Source organism: Antechinus flavipes, chromosome 3 (assembly GCF_016432865.1).
Source record: "Antechinus flavipes isolate AdamAnt ecotype Samford, QLD, Australia chromosome 3, AdamAnt_v2, whole genome shotgun sequence".
In the NCBI taxonomy this organism is placed as follows: domain Eukaryota; kingdom Metazoa; phylum Chordata; class Mammalia; order Dasyuromorphia; family Dasyuridae; genus Antechinus; species Antechinus flavipes.
The window spans coordinates 265311391-265335969 of NC_067400.1; the positions used below are offsets into that span (position 1 = coordinate 265311391).

Genomic DNA, 24579 nt, shown 5'->3' on the forward strand with positions numbered 1-24579 from the left:
GAATGTTCTGTTTCATTTCCACCTGCTGGTTTTGTTGGTTTCCTTCCAAATTCAAAGCCCACCTTTTTTTAAAGGAAGCCTCTCCTAGTTCTCCTCACTGTTTGTGCCTTCCCCTTCAGAATACTTTCATTTATTTTGTAAAAACCGTGAGTGTGCTTAGTTATTACATGTCATGTCCTTGAGGATAGAGACTATTTTTTACCTTTGCATTCCCAGCACTTAACACATTGCCTGGCATGTAATAAACACTTAATAAATGCTTCTTCACTGTCTGACTGACAAGGAGAATTTCAGAATAAAGAATCACATAAGTGGTAGAGTCTGAGGTATAAGCTTTGACCATTCCTTTGGGTGACAGATTTATTGAAAATGCAGGTTTTGAAAACCGAAAAGATTAATGAACTGAGAGGTTAGAATATCTGAATTGGGCATTAACATGAGAACTAAAGGCCTCCAAATGTGAGGATGGATATTGGTATGGAGGAAAAACTATGATCCGTAGGCTGAACTCCTTTAAGAAAGGAAAGACCATGATTTGAGGGCTGGAGGAACAAGGGATTAGGATCAGTTTCCTTTTTTGCTAAAATATAGATCTGATCATATCACTTCTCTGCTTGATAAGTTTGAGTGACTCTCTTACTTCCAGGACCAGATATTCAATTTCAAAGGATTGGACAAGGTTATATCAACAGATGGAACAGTGGTTCGATAATAGTGGCCCAAAGAGGGCAAAGAAATGGCAGTGGGAAGAAGTATGTCAACTCCTCCTTTTAGCCCATGATCCTGAGAGACATCAAAGGTAGATAAGGATAAGATGTTACAAAGAATGATCCAGTTTCACTAATCAAGAAGATGCAAAGAATGTGGGAAGAAGAGGTTTAGGGGAATTTGTTCCTATGGGAGTAGTTAACCAAGAACAAACAGAAAGGGATAAATAGGCCAAAAAACAACATATGGGCAAAGGGACTGTCCTTGAGACAAAGTACTCTGAAATGTTTAATGAGGGTAGGGATGGCATTTATACGTGCACATTTGTTTCATTGTTCTCTAGAAGAGTTTTGTCATTTAAGTGTTTTTTCTAATTGGAAAATAATTTTGGATACTGTCATTTCTAAATAGCAGTTACCTTTGATAGTGAAAGCTATGAGAAGATTTACATTCCAAGCTCAGGTTACAGCCAGTAATTTTGGTTCAATTCTGGTCTTTTCATTTTTTTTCCAGTAACTACCTTTTATTGAAACTCTCTACAAGTCAAAGTCACCCTTGGTAGTTTATAGAATTGTTTTTTTGACTACACATAACAGCACAAGACATTTTTTCATAAACAATTTTATGGATTCTTCATTGAGCATCTCATACATAATTTATCTCCTGATGATTTGTTAAGGTCATAACTAGACAATCTACAACTATAATAACACTAGGTGGAATGCCAAGGAAGTGATTGTACTTGTTTTATACTCTGCCTTGTGAAATGTTCTTATGAAGAAGCACTTATCTTTTTTGAGATCTGATTAACTGATTGTAAAATAACATTTTACAATTATTCAAAATATATGAATCTGATTTTTATTTTTAAAAAACAGTACAATAGCATAGATTCAGGTCATATAAAGTAGAAACTAAAGAAATATTTCTTAAGCCTCCAGGAATAACTGGAAGTGAATCATCATAATAATGATATGATTGATATGTGCTTAGAGCTTTAAGTTTGCCAAATGCTTTATATACATCATCTCACTGGAGCCTTCCAGCCTTCTACCTTCAGAAATAGGTATTATGGGTATCATTATCACCATTTAATAGAAGAAGAATAGACTCAAAAGAGTCTTTGCTTATAGTCTGTCAACTTATGTTAGAACTTAGGTGAAAGCAACATAGAGTCAAAGAAAAAATAACATTTTAGCTTATTGACTGCTGTCTATTGTTTATAAAATTTTTGTTTCTCTCCTGAGTAGGACATGTATACTTAACTATGTAAACGGAGATGTTCCACTTCCTTGCCAGGGCTACCCCAGTGTTGTAATTCTAAACATTCTTTTAAAAGTAGCTAGATTTCTGTTTTTAAAGATATCCAATCTCTGCCTTCCTGGAAGGCCAGGCAAGTAACTTCGGAGTCTGGCCAAGGTTAAACTGCCTTTTAGGATTATGACCACCTCCTCCTCCACAACAGTCCTGTTGATGTTCTTAATAATGCAATCCATTTGTGAGGTAAATTATCTGGCCTTGGTGATAGCCAAGGATTGCTGTGTCCTTCCAAAAGGGTATGAAAGCAAACTATTCACTGACTAACTCAATAGGTCTTTACAGAGAAAACATTTTTGTAAATCTTCCTATACAAATGTGAAGTGATTAGAATTATTATTATTATTATTACAGATTGACTCAACAGTTGATAATGAATAATATTTTAATGTACAAATCACTGTAGGTAATGACCCATTAGGTTATCACAAATAAGTCATGTAACCTGCTTTTTGGTTTCTTTTCTCATATTGCAGTGGCAAACCCCAATAATTTTAAATGAATGCTCAAATTCATTTATTAAATGACACTTTAAAAGTACAGACAAAATACATACTCTAGAGAGCTTTAAACAATGAGACAAAAAACCCCACACAAATGTCAGAGCTTCAATATTGCATGGGATTTCACAACAGCAAAACGATATTGTAAAATTCACCTAAAATTAGGCTATATTAGGGAATATCTTATTGCTTTGAGCCCCTTGTTCCCCACCCTCCGCTTCCCTATGGACTAGAATATTCTGTTATTACAGAATATTTTTCCCCCTTGGAAAAAGACAAAGCATCAAAATGTAGGCTTCTGCAGCTGTGGTGAGTAATCCGTCAGCAGGGAAACCATGACAGCCTGCAGTAGAGATGAAAAGAAAAAGAAATTAATATACATCAGAAGCGAATGTGGGATGAGAACCAGGTGGAAGGGGGAAAACGGGCCTAGGGTAAAAATGAGCTTTCTCAAGCAAATCATAATTCAGACTGTGCTTTGTCAAAATGCTGAAACATCTGAAATGATAAGGCGATGATTCTGTGCTACATTTGCTTTTATGCAGATGAGGAAAGGTCAAGAGGGAGCAGACTGGCTCAGCTAGACAGACAATCCATGTGATTTCCAAGGAATAATCGTAGGGTTAAAGAGAGAGAAAGCAGACATTAGAACACTGTCTCTGAGGGATTTTTGCAACCTGGAGGGCAAGCAAAAGATTGGCTGGTGAAGTTCTTTGGGTCATCGCAAGACTACTGTCCATCAAGGTACTTACTATAGCCAATAGGGATTAAGGAACATTTGAGGAATGGGGGTCAATTCAGGATCACCAAGGCTTGGGATTGGAGGGGCCCTCTTGGATTTGGGTGATCCTATTGTGTATGTATAGAGGGATGAAGCAGACAAATGGCTTGGATTAGAAGTCTTGTCTGATGCTTTCTAGTCTTGTGATTTTCTGTATTATTCCAGTGCTATAGTGAGGGTAAAATGAGATGGCATATGTGAAAATGCTTTGGAAACTGTAGTGTTATATAAATGCCAGGTGTGATTCACCAGCACTTACTGTCAGCTTTCCTATGAAAAGCTAATAGCTTCTTCTCATTCTGCCTCCAGCAAACAAGGATTTAGGAAGGCTCATCTCTCTGATATCCACCCCAGCCATCTCTTAAATCTTTGTCTTCAGCATCTAATATATACCAAGCCCTGTCTTATATACAATCTATCTGTTTATGTCTTGGTTTAACATTTGTGTTCTTGTGTTTTCCCTGTAATTGCTTATCCATCTTTCTTGGTTTGTAGACCCCTTCCTGGAGAAGAGAAACAGGTTAAGTGAGTGGTAAGTGGATAGAATATTGGGACTAGATTCAGAAAAAATCTGAGTTCAAATCTGGCCTCAAATGTTTATTAATATTGGACAAGTCACCTTGTTTAACTCAGTCTCCTCATTTGTAAATCTGCTAGAGAAGGAAATGGCAAACCACTCCAGTATCTTTGCCAAGAAAACTCCAAATGGGGTCACTAAGAGCTGGACACGACTGAAATGATGAACCAAAAAAGTGAATGTTCTTAATTTCAGTTCAGAGGAATCACAAGGAGCTAGAGCTGGTAAAAGATTTTAAAAATGATTTAATTATGAATGCATTTGACAGATGAAAAAAGAGAGGGCAAGAATAAGCATTTATATATTGCCTACTATGCAGCAGGCGCTGTGCTAAACTCTTTATAATTTGATCCTTATAACAACAACCTGGGAGATAGGTACTGTTATACCTTATAGGTAAGGAAACGAAGTTAGAAGTTAAGTAACATGCCATGTGCCCAGGATCACACAGCTACTGTCTGGAGCTGGTTTTAAATTCAAATCTCCCTAACTCCAGGCTCTACTATGCCATGTAGCTGACTAAAGCAGAGTTGGGATGCAAGTCCATCCCTCCAGAATACTATATTCCTTGTAAAATTAAATGAATTCAAATTCTATTTTAAAAATTTAATAAAATAAATAAATACAATTTAATAAATATTTAATATGTATAGAGTAATGCTTTAAGTGCTATGTGTGATTCTTGCCTTCATAGATTTAAATTTTGTAGCAAGATAAATTATTGTTGTTATTTTTCAATTGTGTTGGATTCTTTGTCACCCCATTTGGGGTTTTCTTGGAATTTTCTTGGCGGGAAATAGTGGAATAGTTTAACATTTCCTTCTCCAACTCACTTTTTTTTTTTTTTCCAGAGGAGGAAACTTAGTCAAACAGAGTAAAGTGACTTATTCAGGTACAAATCTGAAGCCAGATTTGAACTCAGGAAGAGTTGTCCTGATTCCAGGTCCAGCACTCCATTCATTGCTCCTGCTGGCTGCCATAACATATAATCACTAAATTTGATATATGATAATATAAAATATCACATAATAAATACATTAGACTAGTATAAACAAAAATGGTAGGTGAGAGCATTATATGGTGAAATAACTCTTGCATTCAAAATCTATGGACCTACATTGGGAATCTCAGCTCTTCTACTTATTATTCATAATACTTTGAACAAATCTTTTCTTTTCATCTGTAAAGACAGCAAGGTGACACCATAAGGCATAGAGCAGTGGGTCTGAAGTTAAGAAGATTTATCTGGAGTTCAAATTTGACCTCAGAGACTTACTAGTTGTGTAATCCTGAGCAAATCACTTAAACCTGTTTACCTCACTTTCCTCATCTGAAAAAACAATCTGGAGAAGGAAATGGCAAACCACTCCAGTGTCTTTGTGAAGAAAACCTGAAATGGGGTCAAGGAGAGTTGGATATGACTCAAAGAAATAGCTGAAAAACAATTTTATTTGCAAAAAATTGGGACTAGATATTATCAATGGTCCTTCACTGTTTTATACGCTAGTTATAGCTAGATTGGGGAGATTATATGCTTTGATCTTTAAGATCATCTAGTCTAGCTCCTTTATTTTACTGATGATTTAAATGAAGCCCAGAAAAGTTAAGTATCTTGCCTAAAATGATACAGTGAATGGTAGAGGCAAGATTTGAACTTTGGACCCTGTAGACTCCCAAGTTCATTGCTCCTTTCATATAAGAAACCCCCAAAATACCAAATATTAGATTAGAAAAGGCTTCATGGGGAAAATATTTATTAAAATGGCAACAATACTTAAGGGATAATATATTTAAAAGTATTAATATAAGTTGATTATTTTGTGGGTGATCTCCCTATCACATTATGTAAAATTTATAACTCTTTTTATGAGTCCCAAGAATCATATCTTATATTTTTTTAATAGCTTCAGAAATGAGCGCTTTGGGAGTTCTATAAAATACAACTGATTTTGATGTACTCTATTGCTTTATGTTTTCAGCTTTTATATTGCAGCTCTTTCTGGAATCAGACTTCCACTGAGTTTTTCAATTGCCTTATGCTTCTTGGCCATGGCAAAATCTGCCAGCAAGGGAACAAATCCAGCTGAGGTCTCTGTCAGGACTGCTGACTCTGCCCTGTTCTGTCCCTCAGGGACAGGGAGATCTGCCTTCCTTGGCAACATTCTTCACCTCTGGGGAAAGCTAAATAATCTTTAGGAGCAAACAGATATGTTACAGTTTAGAATAGTGAATATACACAATATTTGAACTCAAATGGAAATGGGTGAAGGGAGTGTCACTAATTTATACACAATAATCCCCCCCTGGGACGATATATTGACTTAATTTTAAAATGTCATATTATCCATGTTTTATTATAGTTCTATTTTATCTGTGTCTTGTTAAATATTTCCCAATTACATTTTGGTCTGTGTTTTGTTAAATATTTCCCAATTACATTTTGGTCTGGTATGGCCTGTACTCAGAAATGTTATCGGCTACATGTGGTTCATGGGCCTTGCTTCTGATACTTCTGGTTTAGAGAATAAGGATTTTTTTGGGTTAATAACCTCTTTGAAATAGTTTCAGTCTTTCTCATTGGAAATTTAGGGCTGGAACTTAAAGATCCTTAGATCAATTTTCATGAGAAAATTTTCATGACATTTTCATGAGAAAAATAGGGAAGAGGCCCAGAGAAGGGAAATATTTTGTCAAGGTTACACAGATAGTGAAGGCCATATAGAGTTTGGATTTCAATTCATATCCTCTGATTTCATAACGTGTGGTAGTTCCATTCAATTATATTGACAGGGAATTGTCAAAGGGTCAAAGCTTTTTACTGTACTAGAAAAAAACTGTAAGTTTGTGTGCCTCAAATGACCCTTAAGATTTGTTCACCTGAGTATTATACATCTGTTGGAATAGGGAGTAGCTAGTAATCAATAAAATCGTGTGTATGTATCCCCTTCCTCTCCCCTTCCCCCCCCCCCCCACATACATGAGTATAAACTATTATGGATGGAGTAAAACAGTTTACAATACAGTGAAGTGAATGTGCCCAGTCCTGCCCTGCTATAAAATTACACAAGGTGTTGAAAGTCAGCATCTTTATTTTAAAATTCAAGAACTTGAAAGTCAGTTCTTCACCATCTTTTTTTACAAAACAGCATGTATTAACTATGAGCAGTATCTCAGCATGGGGCTCAGACTGAGATTTCCTTTCCATTTTCCCCTACTGTTCAAGTTAGACTACATGTGGAACTTACCTCAATAGAGAAACTAGATTTGGGCCTTAGAATATTGCCTATAAATCTTTAGCTAAACTGGGCCTGATGGTGATTTTGTGTACAAATGCTGAGTTTTATCAAAAGTTTTATCTTGAGTTTTATCAAGTGGGCCAAGTTTTATCCCAAGTGTAATTAGCTAAAAATACTTTTAATGCAATAGGGCTTGAATATGTTCTTTCTCCTACTAAAAACAGCTAATATTTATGTAAATATATTCCAGAATTCCTTTTTTGAATTTCTAAGGAAAACAAAGTTAAAAGGTCATTAAGGCTGTATCATTATTGGTGTTCCGATTATTTTCTGACAAAAACAAAAGCATTTATTGCACTTCCTATTTTATAGAGCTAATATGGTTAGTCTGCACATTCTTTTTTTCAAATTGAGATAATTTTCTGCATCTAAAACTGGCAGGAACAAAAAATTATCCTTATTATCTAGTACATAAATTTAGAACTTTAAAATACTGAAATTCTCCTTTCATGCAAAGACACCCAAAATTTAGTTCAAAGAGATATAATGGGGCAAATTGAACATTTACTATATCTTGATTATGTCATTAATATGAGAAAGACAATGCAATATATAGTACAAGAGTTCTTAATTTATGTGTAATGGACTTCTTTGACAACCTTTGGACGCCTAAACAGGATGATTTCAAATGTATAAATAACATGTAGGAGTGCAAAGGAAATCAATCAGTGAAATTAAAGATATTATTTTTCTTCTATCCAAATTCATAGACTCCCTGCCCCCAGCTCTGGAACTTATCTGCAGATTTATTGATAGGTTAAGAACTCCTATTATGATATTGGACTTGGATTAAGACCTGAGTTCAAATCTTGCTTCTGACACTTCATGGATAGTATGTGACTATGGGTAAATCACTTAATCTCATCAGCTTAAATTAGGTTAAATTTAGCTTAGTTCTTACCATGATTGTCCATTTCCTGTTTTCAGCTTCTGGAAATACAAGTGACCTTGGACAATAAAATACTTCATCATCAACCTCTTCTGGTTTTCTGGGCAAGCAGTGTAAAAATGTCCAGTTGGGAGCAGCAACTTTACCCATCTAATAAATGATTATTTTCATTTTATTTAGTAGGTATATACTGAAAATTATATTTTTAACAGCTATTACTTTTGCTTTTCCCTTAAATAAGAAAACATTTTTATCATCTCTCCCAGTCTTAGAATTAAGGAACCTGAGTTGTTGTTTTTTTTTTTTTTTAATTATAGCTTTTTATTTACAAGATATATGCATAGGTAATTTTTTGGTATTGACAGTTGCAAATCCTTTTGTTCCAACTTTTTCCCTCTTTTTCCCCACCCTTTCCCCTAGATGGCAGTTGACCAATACATGTTAAATATGTTAAAGTATAAGTTAAATACAATATATGTATACATGTCCAAACAGTTAATTTGTTGTATAAAAAGAGTTGGACTTTGAAATAATCCTACAATTAGCCTGTGAAAGAAATCAAAAATGTAGGCAGACAAAAATAGAGGGTTTGGGAATTCTATGTAGTGGAGGAACCTGAGTTCTAATCTTGGCTTTGCTACTAACTTCAGACTACAGGCAAGTAATGTCAACTGTTTGAGACTCAATTTTCTTCTGTAAAAAGAAGTGTATTGGACTAGTCCCCCAATCCTCTCCTGTTCTAAAATCTTGTGCTTGCTACCCTTCAACCAATCACCCACCCCTGGATCCAGCCCCAGAGAGATCCCCTAGAAATTATGGTCAGTTTGGAGTAGGGTCATTTAATGATCTCTCCATATGTAAAAAAAATAGATTTAGGAAAGGAAATATAGAATAATGGAATGAACCCAGACTTTGGAGTTATTTAATCTTGATGGTAAAATGAAGGAATTGGACTACATCCTTCTAAGTCTGGATAAAAGATTCTTAATCTGTGGCCCATGCTCCCTCAACCCTCATTTTATTTTATGTATTTAAAAAACACTATCATTCTCTCCCCCATTTTATTTTTGATACTTAAAACACTATTCTTCTCTATCCCAATGTCCATTTTATTTTATATATTTAAAAAACTTATTCTCAGATGGGGTTTCATCAGGCTGACAAAGAGATCTATGATACACACAAAAAAGGTTAAGAACTTCTAGTTCTAGAACCAGGAGAACATTTTACTTGGTAACGGCAATATTATGTGATGATCAATTAGGAGTGACTTAATTCTTCTCAATTTAATGATCCAAGACAATTCCAAAAGACTCATGATGAAAAATGCTATCCTCCTCCAAAGAAAGACCTAATGTAGTCTGAATACAGATCAAAGAATCCTTTTTATTTACTTATTTTCTTGTTATTTTTGTCTGTTTTTCTTCATGAAATGGCTTATAAGAAAATTTTTTTATGACAGCACACACATGTATAACCCTTATCGAATTGCTTAATGGGGGGAGAAGGTAAAGAGGGAGGGGAAATTTGGAACTCAAGTTTTGGGGAAAAAAGTTAAAATTGTTTTTCCATGTAATTGGGGGAGGAGAAGGAAATTAAAAAAAAAAAAAAGAACACTAGCTCTAATTCTAAAATCTTCTGACTTTAAGTATCAGCCCTAGTTATTTAAGAACCATAAAATTACCTCTGAAGGATTAGGACAAAGAGTTTTTTGTGGAAAGAAAAAATATACCTTTTTCTTCCCAAAGTAAAAAAATAATTTTATGGTTCTTGCCTTTATAAATTGAATTAATGAACCTATAGAGGAGCATCAATTTGTACCTTCATTGTTATCTGGTAACCTTGAAAGTCTTGTAGCCTCTTTTTCTTCTCTTCCTCTTGTCCCATGCTTACCCACGTGTCTGTAATTAAGACATTGCTCCCTTGTGCAGCTTCCATTGGATCAAAAGTCAGAGACAACTTGGTACCATGCTAGCATAGATAAATGGATAAATTAAACAACTCTTGAAATATGAAGGCAATATTATTATCATTTTTTAATGTAAGTCTATCATACCTCTTTAGCATATTGCTCTGCTAGTTTGGTGATACCGGGATCTGGTTCATAACCCTGTCAAAAAACAGATTAAATTGTTAGTTTGCATATATATATGTGACATATATGGGCTTCCTAGGGACCCATCTTTCATCAGAGTTAGGATTAAAACAAATTATACAGCAAAGTGAACATGCACATCATGGTTGACATATTCCATGATTTTTTTTGAACAAGCTAAGTAAATATAATTGTTCAGTCCTCTTCAATGGGATAAAGTGGAATAAATGCTTTCTAGAAAAGACACGTAAACTGTATTTGATGCTATAAATTATCACATTTTTTGGTAGCTCATGATTATTAAGAGATGGCTAGATGATGCAGTAGATAGGGCACTAGATCTAAAATCAGGAAGATTTCAAATCCAACCTCCATCACTTAGCAGCTATGTGACACAGGAAAAGTAATTTAATCCTGTTTTCCTCAATTTCCTCATCTGTAAAATGAGCAGGAAAAAAGGAAATAGCAAACCACTCCAGTGTCTGAATAATAACTACAAATGGTTATTAATGAATTTTTAATGACAATTAGTAACTTTAAGATAAATCCAAGTAAACCTGGCCATTTCTAATATAAAAGATACTCTGGTTTTAGATTTTCTAGCCTTGGTAGTTCCTCTAAATAATTTCAAAAATAAGTTGGTTCTCCCAATCCTCTTAATAATTTTGTCAAGTAACAAATTAGAAAAAAACATTTTGCTTTTTCTGACTAGCTTGTAATAATCTTCCCTCCCCACCTCACTAAAAACTCCATGAATTGAAATATTTGCTTAATTCGTCAGTCTGATTCTAAACTGTTTCAAAATAAATTGCTTATTTTTTGTTTAGTAACAAGACTTATAATGATGTTTTGAAAGTATAGATACAAAATAGTTATGGAGATTCCCATCAATAAATGACTTTTTTGAAAGGGGTGGAATTAAAAAGGTTCCTAGAGGATGAGAAGTGAATTGAGGACCTTTGATATTGCCATAATTCTAATGCAGACTGTCACTACCTTGTTATTGTTTAATCACATCCAATTTTTTTGTGACACAATTGGGAGTTTTCTTGGCAGAGATATTGGGGTGATTTGCCATTTCTTTCTCCAGTGCATTTTATAAAGAGACTAAGGCAAATAGGATAACACAGCTAATTAAGTATTTGAGACCATATTTGAACTCAAGAGTGTTCCACTGTGCCACCTAGCTGCTCCTATCACCACTTCCCACCTGGATTATTGGTCTTTGTGCCTCAAGACCCTTCTTCATTCTAGTGATTTCATCTCCTTCTTAGGAGCCCAAGTAATCTTCCTAAAGCTTAGGTCTGATCTTATCACCACCTCCCTTATCCCTATCACTCTATTCCCTCTCCCAACCACAAAACTTCAAGGGCTCTCTGTCATTTCTGAGATCACATATAAATTCCTTTCTTTGCAAAGTCCTTCATAACCTGGACCCTTTCTCTTAAAGACCAGGGACTAGTTTGCTTCCCCCACTCCTGTTGTCAATAGCACAATTCCTGGCTCACAACAGGCACTTAATAAATTTTTACTGACTGACTAACCTTTTTAGTGTTCTTATGCTTGATTTTTCTCCTCACTCTATCCCACATGCTATTTATTTAGCGACACTGGCCTTGTTGTTCTTTGCATGTAATATTCCATCTCCTGATTCCAAGGATTTTCATTTGTGGTCTACCATGCCTGCAATCCCATCTCAATCTCCTGGTTTTCCTTCAAGTCACAGATAAACTCTCATTCTGTACAAGAAACCCTCCTGCTCTCCTTTAATACTAAAGCCTTTTCCCTGTTGATTATCTTCAATTTATCTTGAATATTGCTTATTTTTCATACTTGTTTACATGTTGTCTCCCCTATTAGGATCTGAGTCCCTCAAGAGCAGAGACTGTCTTTGCCTTTCTTAATATTTCTTGGCATAACACAGAATAGCTATTTAATAAAATGCTTATTGACTGACTGATTATCCCAAGATGAAAATCAATAAGTGTTCCAGAACAGCTGGAGAGGTTTAAAAATGAGAAAATAGGGTGGTTTGGAGGACAATCAAAAGTAATGCTCATACTTTGTCTTGGAAAGTTGACTTCTTTACTGATCCTTGTATTCAGAGGAAGGTCACCAGATGAAAACTGATTATCATACTCACATTAGTCAAACTTTTCCATATTTACAATGATATAAAAATTGCTTTCAATTATAGGTTAGGGCAAAGTTTTAGAAAGGATAAAATAGGAACTAGATCTGCAATTTCATTGAGATAGGGAGCTGATGATATTCCCCTCTACCAATATAGATCAACACATCCTTGGCAACCCATGGCCTAGAACGTTGGAACATTAATAATAAATGATGATGATATAATTGTTACATAATTATTATATGTTACATTATGATATTGTTTTATATTATATTATAACATATTTTATTATGTTGTATTGTTTTATATTATAATATATAATACTGTTATATAATTGCTATGTATCACAATAATAATAATAGCTAGCATTTTATATATTTTTAACATTTGCAAAAGACTTCACAAATAGGATCTTAATTGAGTGTCACAACAACCTTGAGAAGTTGGTGCTATTATTATCCCCATTTAATAGATGAAGAAACTGAGGCAAACAGCAGTTACGTGATTTTCCATGAGTTAATCAGCCAGTAAGGGGCAGTTAAATGATGCAGTGGCTAGAGTGTTGGATCTGGAATCGGGGAAGACTTATCTTGGCAAGTTCAAATCTGGTCTCAGACACTTACTAGCTTGTTTACCTCAGTTTCCTCATCCACAAAATGAGCTAGAGAAGAAAGTGGCAAATTATTCCAGCATCTTTGCCAAGAAAATCCCAAATGAGGTTACAAATAGTTGAAAACAACTAAAAATGACTAAACATCATAAATTAATGTGAACCAGAGGCAGAATTTGGACTTTGAGGCTAGTTCTCTGCCCCTAACAAAAATGACTTTTTAATGTCATTTAATGCTTTTCGATGTAAACTATGATAAATTGGAGAGATGAAGGGAGGTAGATTAATTATCACCATAGAAGCCTTACAGTATTTGGTAAGGCAATAAATCTTCTGACTTTATCTTTAAAGAAAGCAGAATTGCTAATAAATGCTGCTTTGGAAATTTATGGAGCTATTCCTGCACTATTTGAATTTCCAGAGGTTAAAAAAACAAAACCTCAAACAATAATACCACCAAGGATCACCAAAATCCCTGGCCAAAAATTTAACTAATTTTTAATGCTCTTTATCATTTAAATGAGTTTCTGCCTCAGAAGAGCGCTGTACTCATTTTTAATATTGGATTGTTTTTCTTTCAATAATAATGAAAGACCTTTGACATCAAAAAAAAAAAACTCCAATTTTTTTTCAAATACAGCATTTTATAAATTTTACCCATGAGAATAAATATTATATATGTATATTTTGTCAAATCCGGATTCTACCTTTTATCTAAGTTTATGTTGATAGGACAGGGAATATTAGGGATACTTCCCAATCCTTCTTTGACTAAGTAACTTCCAACAATCACATTCCTCATTTTGACTGGATTGAATGCTAGGCCTAGAGTTAAAAAGATTCATCTTGAGTTCAAATCTAGCCTCAGACACTTACTAGCTGCGTGACCCCGGACAAGTTATTTACCCCATTTGCCTCAGTTTCCTCATCTATAAAATGAGCCGGAGAAGGAAATTACAAACTTCTCCAGTATCTTTGTCAAGAAAACTCCAAATGAGATTGCAAAGAATCAGACACAACTGAAAAATGACTGAACGATTATAGCAACAAGTTGTCATTATGGTGCTGACTCAGTGCAGGGATAATAGCAAGAGAGAATGAGGAAAGGAGAGGGTGAGAGACAGGAACTTGTTTTTGGTTTTGCACAAAACAAAACTTTGCATTTTCTGTCATGTGAGACTGAATGGGTTGAACTCAAAAAATAATGATGAGTGTCTACTTTAGGTAGAACAGTCTGGATTAAAAAAAATTTTTTTTAATAACACAGTAGTCCTTGGCAAAGGTTGTGGCTATATGATGGCTAATTTATGCAGTTTGGAATGGAATCAATTTATGTATCTATTGTAGACAGTAGTGCTAGTAGGGGAAATGACTGCACTTTATTCCTTTTAAACTCTTTTTTGTGTTCTGTTGTGTTCAATAAGCATTTTTAGGTATGTACTATGTGAAAAAGCATTCTTCTAGGGAAAAAAAGTGAAAACTAGGCCATCCCTTTAAAGAACTTATGCTCTTTTTGAAGATATAAAAGAAAAAAATATGGGTTAGAAATCTGGAAAGAAGCTTAGAATTCTAGGAGGTAGAAGTCAGTCAGTCCTGAATTTATGAAACACCTAATGTGCTAAAAGTCTGGGAATATAAATAAAAGCAAAAAAAAAAAAAAAAAAAAAGGAAATGAAAAACAGGAAAAAAAAAATCTCCTTCAACAAAACAAAAATGAAAACCCAATCTCTTATGTATAGGTAACTTATGTACAGACAACTTATTACAAAGAAGTTACATACAAAATAAATTGGGAATAAAAGGGAAGGGGAAGCTAAAATTAAGGAAGATTGGAAAAGAATGCTTACAGAAGGGAGAATTTCAGCTAATTTGCAAGAAGCCAGGGAAGCTAGGAGTCAGAGATGAAGAGCACTGAGGGCATCGGGGGAATAGGCAATGAAAACATTTGGAGTCCTATAGATGAATTATATCTCATACATCAAATGAAATGTCATGTGCAAGAAACAGGAAGAAGCAGTCACGTGATGTAGGAGTACCTCAGTGGGGTGGGAAGGAGGGGAGATGTAAAAAGATGGGAAAGGTAGGAAGGGGCCAGATTATGAAGAGCTTTGAAAACCAAACAGAGAATTTGATATTAGATATCAAGAATAATACCCATGTTGCAGAATTGGGTGATCAAGAAGTTAGTGATACATCCAATATTAATTGGGAAATTAGGAAATGGAGAGAGTTTAAGGGAAAAAAATAATTCACAGCTAGCTCATCTGATTCCAAACCTACTCCTCCTTCCATTGGGCTACTTTCTTTTCACTGGATAAAATTATGTAATCCATTCGCCTCTGATATTTTCTTCCCTGTCTCTCTCTGTCTCTGTCTCTTTCTCTGTGTCTGTCTCTCTCTGTCTCTGTCTGTCTGTCTGTCTGTCTCTCTCTCTCTCTGTGTGTGTGTGTGTGTGTCTATCTCTGTCTCTCTCTGTCTCTGTCTCTCTCTGTCTCCCTCTCTCCCCTGCCTTGGAAAAATAAAATACAATTAAATTTTTAAAAAAAAAGAATTAAAGTGCTATATATAGATGTGAATCATTATCATTCAATTATATGTTATTTTTATTATATTTTTATTTCTAATATAGTTTCACATTATAGGTTTGTATGATTTGGGAGCTAGATAGGACCATAGAGATTATTTGTTCAGCATCTTCCTTTTAGAGTTGAAGGAATCCAAATGTCACAAAAGAAATTAGTGACAGACACAGAGCTGAACCTGGGTTCACACAGTAATTCCTGAAAAGGAAAAGGGTTATTTTTTTTAATGGGGAGAATAGGTATTCCTGATGTTGTGTGTTGATGTTCTGTCATTCAGTCATACCGGACTCTTCAGGACTTCATGGACCATAGCACCCCAATATTGTGTATGGGGTTTTCTTGCCAAAGATATTGAAATGGTTTGCCATCTCCTTCTCAAGTGGCAAACAAAGGCTAAATGATTTGCCAGGGTCACATAGCTAGTAAATGTTTGAGATCAGATTTGAATTCAGGTCTCCCTGACCCCAGACCCAGCATTGTTTCTACTAAGCTACCTAATTGCCCCTATGTCGGGGTGAAGAATCTTTTTTCTGCCTACGGCCATTTGGATATTTATAATGTCATTCAGTGGCCATACAAAAATATCAACTTGGAGAACTCAAACAGTTGGAGGTTGTTGTGTCCAATTTTCAGCTTATTATCACCTTCCATTGATTTTACAAATGATTTCACAGCCCTTATAGTGCCCATGGGCAAACATTCCCCTCCCATGTCCTATGATGTTTAAGAAAAACAAATTATCTTCCCCTCCCATTAGCACACATCTTTTTCCTACCTTGGGTGTAGCCACTTGCAGATTCATCCCAAATTTAGCAGCACTCATCATGATGGAGTGAAGAATGTTGTTTCCATCACCTATCCAGCTGAGTGTAAGGCCTTTTAGATAACCATAATGTTCCTGTAAAGCAAGTGATGTAACAGATTAAGGCTGGGCGAAGACAAAGGAAAACCCATTAATTTGAAATGCTAGGTTTCTTTCTCTTCCTTCATCCCCTGCCCCCAAAATAAAGGAAACATTTCCAGCTTAGCTCTCAGCCACTTTGTACAAGTACTGTTCACAGCATATCAAGACCCATATTCTAAAATGTAATTTCAAATTTAAAAAATCTATGATATAGGTATTTACTCTACCATTGCAGATTGCCATGAAATTGAAAAGAACAACCACCACTGATCAATTTTTTAGAATGAATGTTATAAAATCACAAAGAACAAACTTGTCTCCAATGAGAAGATATAACAGAACACCACCCCTCTCCTTTGCATAGTTGTGTTATCAATAAGTGTGAAACATTGCTTATAGTTTCGAGGGGGAAGGAAGGGGGGTTGTGTGTATTTTGACTGGTTTTGTTGAAGTTTTTTCCCTTCTTTTTAAAAAGGTTATTTGAAGGATTGCTCTTTGGAAGGGGGAAGATTAGGGAATAAAGGAGAACAACTAGGTGATGCAAAAACAAAAGTTATTATTCAAAATCTATTTTAAAAAGAAAAGTGACTTAATTCTCCTAAATCCACTTAGCTTTAATTGAGTATCCCTAATTGCTCTTAAATAATAATTCCTAAGGAATAGTACCCATTTCTGTTGATCAGAAGCAGAGTCAGCAAGAACCATTATTGGCTGACCCAAAGTTGATGAATAACTTAGTTATCCAGGGATACTGGTGAAAAGGAGAAAGAATGGCATTTTTCTCCAATATTCTTACATCCTCCATTATCACTTCTTTTCAACACTCATACAGAGGACATTGCTATATACACTGCATATAAACTTATATTATTTTTCTTTCAAAAAATAAGTAGAGTACCTAGAAGTACTCAGTACCTGGGTGGATAGTGGTAGAGATGATAGGAATGAAGACAGGAAAAAGCCTGAGGTAAACTTCAGGTACATTACATATGTGCATGGAGTTTTTCCTCTTCATTGGACAAATGAATACTAGGAGGGGAACTTTTGGTTCATTCTACTGAGAAGTCATTATAGCCATCCATGAGTAATTAGAGAATTACTTCAGGATTTTTCCAGCTGTTGTATGTCCAGAAACAAATGCTGCTATGAATTAAATGAATTTTAAGATTCAGGGAAATGGACCACCTCCCTTAAATTGTGTTAATTGCACCATTATTTTAATTTGCTTCAAAGATAAATGGTTCACAAAAGAGCTGACATTTAATCTGTTTCATTCCAAGAATGGGATTAGGTTAGATAGAATGACCATGTAAATACTAACACCTGTTCAAGGACCATAAATTTAGAGATATAATGGATTTTGAAAGTCATCAAATCCAAACATTTTACAAACGAAGAAATTCATGTTAAGTGATTTGCCTAAAGTGGTATGTAAGCAGGATTAGGATTTGAATCCTGTTCCTCCAGATCCAGTTTTGCATTCAACCCAAGCAGTCAAATATTTTTATATCCTCATTAGTAAAATCAGAGAATTTTTTCCCACACTTCCATTAATATAAAGTAACTGTTTACTGCTCTTTGAATTATCTTTTTAGGGAGAGGTTATATTTGAAGGGAGGGGGATCAAAATCATCAGAGAGATTCTTTTCCTTATAGGGCAGAGGTTCTTGACCTGGAGTACATGAACTTGAGATGTGTTTTATTTTTCTTTGCTTAATTATTTGATAAATGTATTTTATTTTAATATAATTTGTTTTCTTTGGCAATCCCATGTATTTTATTTCAAGTGATGGAGGAACAATTCCTTTAAAGACTGCAAAAAGAAATATTTTTAAAAGTAGCATACCTGGAGAGTGAGGTAATCAGCCAGAATTTGGATAGGATGGTACATCTCTGACAAACCATTGACAATTGGAACTGAAGCTTCCTTGGCTAAGTGGTCCAGATCAGAGTGTTTATACACACGAGCCAGAATGGCATCTGTCATGCTAGACAGCACTCTATATGTAGCAAATATAAAAATTAAATAAATGAAAGATATTCTGAATATATAAGGAATAATAAGTAATGAAAACCAGATGTGCCACTACCAATACAGTAGCAAGACCTGTCTCAAGACTGATGTTTAAAAGTTAAAAGAATAAAAGGGGACAATCTTATTTTGCTCAACTGAACATGATCTTGCTCTGACACATGACTGTAAAGTAGATTAAAGTGGATTGTTGGTACAGCAAACATGATAATAATTGATCACTCATAAAAGAGAAGGAACATCCAGTCACCAACAAAGTCAGAGAATTTGAAGAGATAGAAGGTGCAAACTTTTAACAGTAAAAAACAAACCAAGAAAAATCAGGGAACATTGAAGGTTATTGTATTGATATGTAGCTGCTACTATTGATTTGTTATTACACAAATGAATATTTAATTCTACTTCAGATGAAAACTATGGCTGATACTAAATATGGAAGTAGCTCTCTTCTAACTGCTACAGACAGAATGACTATCGACGCCAAAGGTTTCTTCTGGAGAGGTTAGAGATATAATGAAAATGTACTTTAATTGAACCACAACCATAAATATAGCCTATGTCAGGAAATCTGAACAAAAATCTATCTCCATTGTTTGCAAAAGTCATGTGAGATCTGTTTTTCTAAACCACATAAATAATAGCAAATAATAATCCTCTAGAGCAGGGCTTCTTAAATTTTTTCCACTTGTGACCCCTTTTCACCTGAGAAATGTTAATGCAAATATATTTAGGTATATAAAATAGGTATACAAATCAAACATTTACTGGTAATAAATCATAAATTTGTTCTGAAAACAATTTTTGATATACGTATAATCTTACTTTTTATTAAAGATGAAAACAAAATTTCATAATAATGGATGGATACCTGTTTATTTTTACATAAAGAATTAAATTTTGGCAGAATATTTGCTACTTTTTTATAATTGTCAAGTTCTTTGTGATCCCCCACATGCAGTTATGGTAACTCCATTTGGGGTTGTGACCCACAGTTTAAGAAGCTTTGCTGTAGGTAATACAAACTTTCAAGCCAGCCCTCAAAAGTTTATTTAATTCATTAAGAACTTTGAAGCACAGTAGTAATACTATAGACTCTAACTGCCATATTTAATAATGAGCTTGTGGAAAATTAATTTAAGACTGCATCTTGGAATGCCAAGAATGCATGTCCCTGACTGGCTTCTCCTTTCTTTCCCTATCATTCGCTTCCAAGCAGTGAAAATGAAACTACTCCAACCTCCTCAAAAGTAGTAGTAATTCCCATTTTAGAAGGTCAGACAATGGGGAGTTGAGGGAAATCAAAAGTTCCTCTTTCTACATATCCCAGGAAATAGTCCAATAAATTAATAAATACTTATTTAATGTTTACTAGCATTGGCTAAGCACTAGGGATGAAAACAAGCTGCAAGATAGTCCCTGTCCTCAAGGAGTTTATAATCAGGCTATTCATTATCTTTACAGACTTTCTAGTAATTCCATCATATTTCTCTTAAGGCCACTAGGAATTATATTAATAAAACACTTTCCATAAAACTTTCACTAAACTAACAAACACTACAACCACTAAAACTATAGTCATCATATTCTACCATTTGAAAGGCAGATACTTCATCTTTACTACTTCAAAAGTTTTCCATTGTAAATTATGACTCTGACTATATGAAGCAGTGGAATAGGACTAGGATGATAGATAACAAATCAATTTGGAAAGGATTAAGGAAACCTTTTAGATTGCTTTAACATTTACCCCTTACTACCACTCTTACCCTTCCCCTCCAAAAAAAAAAGATGTTATGCATAAATGGACTCCCTAACTATAGCTAAATGGTCATTTGGTCATTTTCAAGTGATCTAAAATTAATAATGTAATTATGTATAGCATATATATATATTATATATATATATATATGGATATATATATATATATATATATATATATATGTTAATAATAGAGGTATGCTCTATCCAACATATGCTTAGTTATCTCCCCAAACAAGAAATTTGATGACTCCTATTTGCTTCTATCCACATTTGGACAAATGATATTTTCAGGAAGAATTTAGAAAGTTTTACCTCACTCTCACAACAAAGGCTGAAATCAAGACAAGAAACTAAAGTAAGGACAAGGTATTTTCATTGTTCCATAAAAATGAAAGTAAGAACTTTCAAAGAGAAAGACAGATGGAACCAAGATGGTTGCGAGAAGCCAGAAAATTGGCTGAATTCTTCCCAGTTTCCCTCAGAAAGAACATTAAATTAAGCCTCTAAACAGAATTTGGAGTAACAGAATCCAAAACAATTCAGAGTAAAACAATTTTCTAGCTTAAGATATCTTGGAAAGACTTCAGGAAGGATTTGTCTTGCTTAAAGATAAGGAGAGCATGACCCAGACAGGCACAGTGCAGCTAATGGGAGCCAAAGTGCAGATCAGCAGCAGAGGCCCTTCCATCCTAGCTTAGTAGACCAGCTGTGAGACCTCAAACCCAAGTGCAGAAGTCAAATTGTGAGCCCCTGATCCCCAGCACAACAGGTGGAACTAGGCCAAGCCAACCCAACACAGTGGGAAAGTAGGCAGCATCTCCTACCCCAGTAGCAAAAGCCAGTGAGAGGCCCCTGTTCCCTTGCAAAAGAAGCTTGGGGCAGTCTCCCTAGGAGCAGCATTCAACTTTTTAAAATGAGGGAAAAAAAGCAAAAAGGGGCCCAACTATAAAAAGCTACCACAGCCCCAGGGAAGATCAGAATACAAAATGCCTATATGAATTGGTGTCAAGCTCAAAAAGTATTCTTGGAAAAGCTCAAAAAGAATTTTTTTAAAAAATCAAATAAAAGAGACAAGAAAGAAAAATTGTGGGAAAAATGGCACTATGCAGGAGAATTATGATTTTTAAAAAGATAACAGCTTGGGGACAAAGACAACAGCCTGGAAAAGGAAGCACAAAATTGAATGAAAAAAACTTTTTAAAAAATAGAATTGATAAAATGAAAAAAAAAAATCTATCAAACAAACCAACTCCTTTAAAAGTAAAAAGTAAAAGTAAAAGCTAAATGGAAAAGGAAGTAAAAAGGCCAACTGAAGAAAATAATTCATTAAAAATTAGAATGGGCAAATGGAAGCAAATGCCTCAATGAGACATCAAGAATCAGTCAAACAAAATTTTTAAAAATGAAAAAAAGAAAAAAATATAAAACACCTGACTGGAAAAACAATTTATGGAAAATAGATTCAGAAGAATTATTGGATTACCTGAAAGCTATGATTAAAAAACAACAACAACAACAACAAAAACCAACATCTTTTAAGAAATCATAAAATAGTCATAGAAAGAATCTACTTATCACCTCACAAAAGAGATCCCACAAATAAAAACTCCAAGGGATAGTGAGCTAAAGTCTAGAATTATCAGGTCAAGGAGAAAATACTGCAAGCAGCCTATTTTAAACAAACAATTCAAATATAAAGTAGTCATTGTTAGGATTATTCAGGATTTAGCAGCTTCTACTTTAAAGAATCAAAGAGCCTAGAATATGATATCCTGAAGAATAGAGAAGCTTGGACTGCAGCTAAGAATCAACTCCAACAAATTAAACATTATTTTTCAAGGGAAAAGATGGATATTAAATGAAATAGAGAATTTTTAATCATTTTTGATGAAAAGATCAAAGCTGAACAGAAAAAAAGTGATCTTCAAATACAAGATTGAAGAAAAGCATAAAAAAGATAAACAGAAAAGAAAAAAAATACATTATTTACATATTGAATTGTTTATATCCCTACACAAGAAGTTGATACTTGTAATTCTTGAGAACTGTATCTTTGTTAGTTAAGGGGGTATTCATAAACAGAGGAGGTACGTATAAGTTGATTGATGTGATGATATAAAAAAGAAATTAAGGGGTAGAAAAAAGATTGTACTGGGAGAAGAGAAAAGGAGAGGGAGAATGAGGTAAGTTATATCACATAAAGAGGCACAAAAAGATCTGTTTCAGTAGAGGGAAAGAAGGGAAGAGGATGAATATTGTTTGAAACTTAAACTTATAGGCTTTACCTCAGAGAGAAAATAACCTAAACCTTGTTGGGCACAGAAATTTATCTTACCCTATAGGGAAGTAGGAGAGAAAAGGGAAAAGAAAAGGGAAGAAGGAAGATTGATGGAAGGGGAGGTCAGAAATAGAAGGGGAAAAGGGTAAGAAAGGAGGGCAGATTGAGGAAGGTAAGAATCAAAGAGAAAGATAGATTTTGAAAGTGAATGAAGAGTGAAAGAAGATGATGTTTGAGAATAAAATTTATATTCCAGACCATAATTTAAGAATATGGGAATGACAGACTCAGCCATAAATGAAATGCTTTTAATGAAGACTAGAAAATAAATTTGCCTGGAATCTTGCACCTTTAATCTTAGAGCTTTAAATTGAAAAGACAGGAAAGAAAGAAAACTACTTAAAGCTACTGGGATTGATATAATAAATAGTAACTAATGTAGGGAGAAGAATTGCAGAATAATAACAATAGTATTATTATTAATCATAATATTAATACCTAAAGCATTTACATAGTACTTTAACAAGTGTCAATTTTTTTTTTTTTTATAGAAAAGATGTCCAGAAATGCACAGCAAACAAAAATCTAAAGAAAGGAGCCAGCATTAAAATACATTATTTCAGACATCTAAACAAAAATTTATAAAGTATGAATAAGAAACAAAATGAATTAAACTATTAAGAGGAGATAAAAGTGATTTCATAAGTATCATTGGTGGAATGAGACCCATGACTAGAGTATGATTTTGAAAGGGTATTGTTTTTATTTGTTTGTTTTTTAATTAAAGCTTTTTATTTACAAAACATATGCATGAGTAATTTTTTCCAACATTGACCCTTGCAAAATATTTTGTTCCAAATTTTCTCCTCCTCCTCCCCAACCCCTCCCTTAGCTGGCAGGTAGTCCAATACATGTTAAATATGTTAAAATCATGTTAAATCCAATATATGTATACATATTTATAAAGTTATCTTGCTGCACAAGAAAAATCAGATCAAGAAGGAAGAAAAAGAAAAACTGAGAAAGAAAACAAAATACAAGCAAATAACAACAGAGAGAGTGAGAGTGCTATGTTGTGTTTCATACTTTGTTCCCATGGTTCTCTCTCTGGGTGTAGATGGCTCTCTTCATCACTGAACAAGTTTAACTGGTTTGAATCCTCTCATTGTTTAAGAGAGCCACATCCATAAGAATTGATCGTTATGTACTCTTTTTGTTGCCATGTATAATGCTCTCCTAATTCTGCTCGTTTCACTTAGTATTAGTTCATGTAAATCTTTCCAGGCTTTTCTGAAATCATCCTGCTGGTCATTTCTTACAGAACAATTATATTCCATAACATTCATATATCATAATTTATTCAGCCATTCTCCAACTGATGGGCATCCACTCAGTTTCCAGTTTCTTGTCACAACAAAGAGGGTTGCCACAAACATTTTTGCACATAAAAGTCCCTTTCCCTCCTTACAAATAAAAAAGCCTATCTTATCTAACTTTGTTTCACAGATAAGAATACTTGGATTCAGAGCAATTAAATAACTTACCCATCCATCAGATGGCAAATGTTAGAGGTAGGATCAGAGACTAGGTCCTCTGATGGTATAACCCTTCCCAATGTGCCTTATGAATTATTTTACTCACAAAATCCAATTAAACATGAAAATTGATACATTCAGAAACTTTAATAGTGTCTTCTTTTGGAGTTGTGTAATCTCTTTCCTAAGGAGTTCATTGAATCTATTTATGAATCTGAAAATTTTGCAATGGACTTTGGCAAAAAGCACTAACATCCCGACCAAAAAGGATGATTATGAGGCTGACACAAACTTGGAAGGCTTAGCCACAATATCTCAGATTACGAAATCAAGATTCCAAACGATCTTGACAGGATAGAATGCTGGATAGATATCAACAAGATGGAATCAACAGGGATAAAAGTGAACCAGAAATGAAACTAGTTTTGTTTCATTGTTTTTTCTCAACTGTACTATCATGAGAATATTAATTAAGGAAGGAAGCAAGGAAGGAAGGAAGAAAAAGAAGGAAAGAAAAAAGAAAAGGAAGGAAGAAGGAAGGAAGGAAGGGAGGGAAGGAGGGAAGAAGGAGGGAGAG

General features: G+C 34.4%; 1 protein-coding gene across 1 annotated transcript in view; it reads right to left on the bottom strand.

The window, feature by feature from the left end:
• Positions 1 to 2392: 2392 nt before the first annotated feature.
• The window catches only part of OTC (ornithine transcarbamylase), a 71570-nt gene continuing 49383 nt past the window's right edge, over positions 2393 to 24579 (bottom strand). The window contains exons 5-10 of the mRNA XM_051985035.1: positions 18243 to 18396; positions 16268 to 16390; positions 10128 to 10181; positions 9893 to 10042; positions 8084 to 8221; positions 2393 to 2871 (exon numbers count right to left, since the gene is read on the bottom strand). Of these exons, the coding sequence (XP_051840995.1) occupies positions 2812 to 2871; positions 8084 to 8221; positions 9893 to 10042; positions 10128 to 10181; positions 16268 to 16390; positions 18243 to 18396 (679 nt within the window). The 3' untranslated portion in view covers positions 2393 to 2811. The remainder of the gene's footprint in view (positions 2872 to 8083; positions 8222 to 9892; positions 10043 to 10127; positions 10182 to 16267; positions 16391 to 18242; positions 18397 to 24579) is intronic.